We start from the raw sequence: 2,704 nt of genomic DNA, 5'->3' as shown, positions 1-2,704 counted from the left end.
AAAAAAAAAAACAACAACAAAAAACCACCACAAATCTTAGCAAGTAATTCTAGTCTAGTTTCTGATACAAATATCTTCAGTATATTATAAGCCTGGCGGGCCACCAGGCTTTACTTACCTGAGGAAATCTGGAGCTCTGTTAATCATGTGCTGGAAATCCTCAAGCGACAGACGTCCGTCGTTGTCCAGATCTGCCTCATCGATCACTTTCTCGCACACCATCTTCACCTCGTCCTCCGTTAGCTCGTTACGGGTCAGCTTGTTCAGCGTCTTCTCCAGGTCCGACTTGCAGATGAAGTCATCGTCGTTGAAATCTGTTGGAAAAATAAAAATACATAACAGATCTTATCTAATGTTTAGTCCTGTGTGTTAAATGTGTTCACTACCATGCCTTTTGCACTCAAGTTGCTTTTTTGGGTTCTGGAAAGGGAGCCATTTGCAAAATTCCACAGGAACTTCACCGTTTCCTAGCAACTCCAGCCACGCCCAGCCCGTCACCTAGCAACCCAAGCTGAGCTCCGACATTTTAGGTCAGTTGGTTTCACTGCTGTATGTGCCATCCAAGTGTTTTGTTTTTGACTTACGATTCAGAAAACCATCTGCTGCTTTCTTGTTGGTTGCTTGTCAAAAACCAGATTTTATTGTCTCATCCCTTCCACATAAAGAGACTTTTTTGAATAATGTGATCAATCAACCCTTGCGATTAATCTACCGCTTTTTAGTACTATACTGGATAAATAAAGACCACAGTCATTTATTTATTCATTGATATCAATGCTGCTATACTTATGTAAATKACCACAGGTTAAAGGAGAAAACACGCCACATATTTGAACATAAAATTCGCCCTGTGAAGGTTTACCGTATATTTTGAAGGCATAGTAGGCCTTGAGGTCACGAGGCGCCATCTCACTGAGCACTGAGAACATGTCCAAGAAGTCGTCCAGCGTCATGTTTCCTTCTCCATCCTCAGAGAAAACCTCAGCGATCCTTTGACGAAATGGGTTGTCCTGAGCACAAAGACCACCAAAACTGCTYGAGTGATGAACTGGAACTTATTCCTAAATTTTTATATGGAGAAAATGGCTGTCTGCGCAGGGCGGCATAACCCGAGGGACCCAATTGTCACTCAAAATTGAGAACAAATATTAGATTGACTGGACTCCAAACAAGTTTCTCAGAGATATTGATCAACTTAAATTTTTTAAAAAGTTGGAAAGGTTCTTATTTGGACCAAAGTTTGACCTCAATGTGTTCCAGGTCCCTCCTTTTCTCAGCRCCTGCCAGTTAGCAGTAAATATATGTTTACATTGCTTGCCTCTGCGTAAAGGAGCATATAATTGACCTATTTCTAACAAGGGAGCCCTCAGGGACCCAGCAGCATTCTTCAAGTTTAAAGGAGTCGGGTAACATATAACCTTTCAATGAATTCTGTCGATTAGTTGGTCATTAATTATGGATGGGGAGCAGAGGGGGAGAGCGGGTCTGCGGGGTTTTTTGCGGACCAGTGGGTCTACCTTCAGCTCCGGCATGCTGCCAATCAGCTCGTATGGTAACTTCACATCTGGGTGGTTGGTGTAGTCAAGAGGAACGAGCTGCGGTGCCAAATCCCGATAGCGGTAGAACAGTCTAGGACGGTCCAAAACATTCACTTTCAGTGTTGGATTACAAATCATCTTTTAAATTAGACGGCATGCATTGTTAAACAGTGGTTGCTAATAATAGAAAAGGCTTCTTGACGAGCATAAAGCATCAAGAACATTCAAGTATAAGCATTTGAAAATCAGAAAGTCAAACGTGAACTGAATCTGATTTGAGAGGAAGTCCGACCCACAGCATGACGGGTCAGATCGATGAGACTTTAGATTTACTGTAAGGGAATCRGTAAAAAACAAGGGATTTTGGCAGAAAACATTTGTGTTAAATGCATTTGCATTTAGTGCAATGGTATAAAATCTCAATGAAACATTTAATGCAGTTCAACTCTTCCAGTCTTATTCGTCACAGTCACGTTTGTTTTAAATGTTTCAACTATTCCTGACTGCAGCTTTGTTAAAATTTAGGCAAATAGTTATTTTGAAGTAAGTATTTCTTTCTTACATGGCAAATGTTCAAATGACTTTAGCCAGGATGTCACAGATTTTTAATTGAGGTTTGCCAACTTTATGATTAGCATAATAAATATATGATGAATTATGCAGGAGGAAAACTCTTCATTCATTTTAGAGAAATCGTTTCAGTTGCTCCAAAATATTTCTTAATCTGGGATTTTTTTCCCGTCCCATTCAAGAACTGTTCTCAAACTAGTATTTAGTGTAATATTGGATTAATTTGGAAAATTATTAACTTTTACCAAAGTTAATGAAAAAAATTAATAAACAGAAATAAAAAATAAAAGACAAAGGTGTTGTATACATTTTATGCTCACCTGAGAATTTCTTTTCTAGTGAAATATGTACAATCCTGCAAATACAAGAAATAACATTGAACTTGCAGAAAGTAAATCACTGTTTTCACACAATGCAACTGTGTTTYATTAATATAAACGTTAATTAAACATTTCAGATYCTCTTAACAATTTTAATATCAAAAAACAGAACTTTGGTAAATGCATACAGCAGATTTCAATTTTGATTTTATTTATTAGGAGGGAAAGGCTATCCAACTTTATCTTCTTAAATTGTGAATAAATTGAGATAACACC

General features: G+C 38.1%; 1 protein-coding gene across 1 annotated transcript in view; it reads right to left on the bottom strand.

Annotated features, from left to right (window-relative positions):
• cib3 (calcium and integrin binding family member 3) overlaps window positions 1-2,704 on the bottom strand; it is a 4,428-nt gene that overhangs the window by 295 nt on the left and 1,429 nt on the right. Inside the window, exons 2-5 of the mRNA XM_008434426.2 lie at window positions 2,429-2,463; window positions 1,518-1,629; window positions 863-1,010; window positions 119-314 (exon numbers count right to left, since the gene is read on the bottom strand). Of these exons, the coding sequence (XP_008432648.1) occupies window positions 119-314; window positions 863-1,010; window positions 1,518-1,629; window positions 2,429-2,463 (491 nt within the window). The remainder of the gene's footprint in view (window positions 1-118; window positions 315-862; window positions 1,011-1,517; window positions 1,630-2,428; window positions 2,464-2,704) is intronic.

The sequence above is a fragment of the Poecilia reticulata genome, linkage group LG17, assembly GCF_000633615.1.
Source record: "Poecilia reticulata strain Guanapo linkage group LG17, Guppy_female_1.0+MT, whole genome shotgun sequence".
NCBI classification, from domain to species: Eukaryota; Metazoa; Chordata; class Actinopteri; order Cyprinodontiformes; family Poeciliidae; genus Poecilia; species Poecilia reticulata.
The sequence above is the reverse complement of the archived record's forward strand: the minus strand, read 5'-3'. Positions and strand labels throughout refer to the sequence as shown.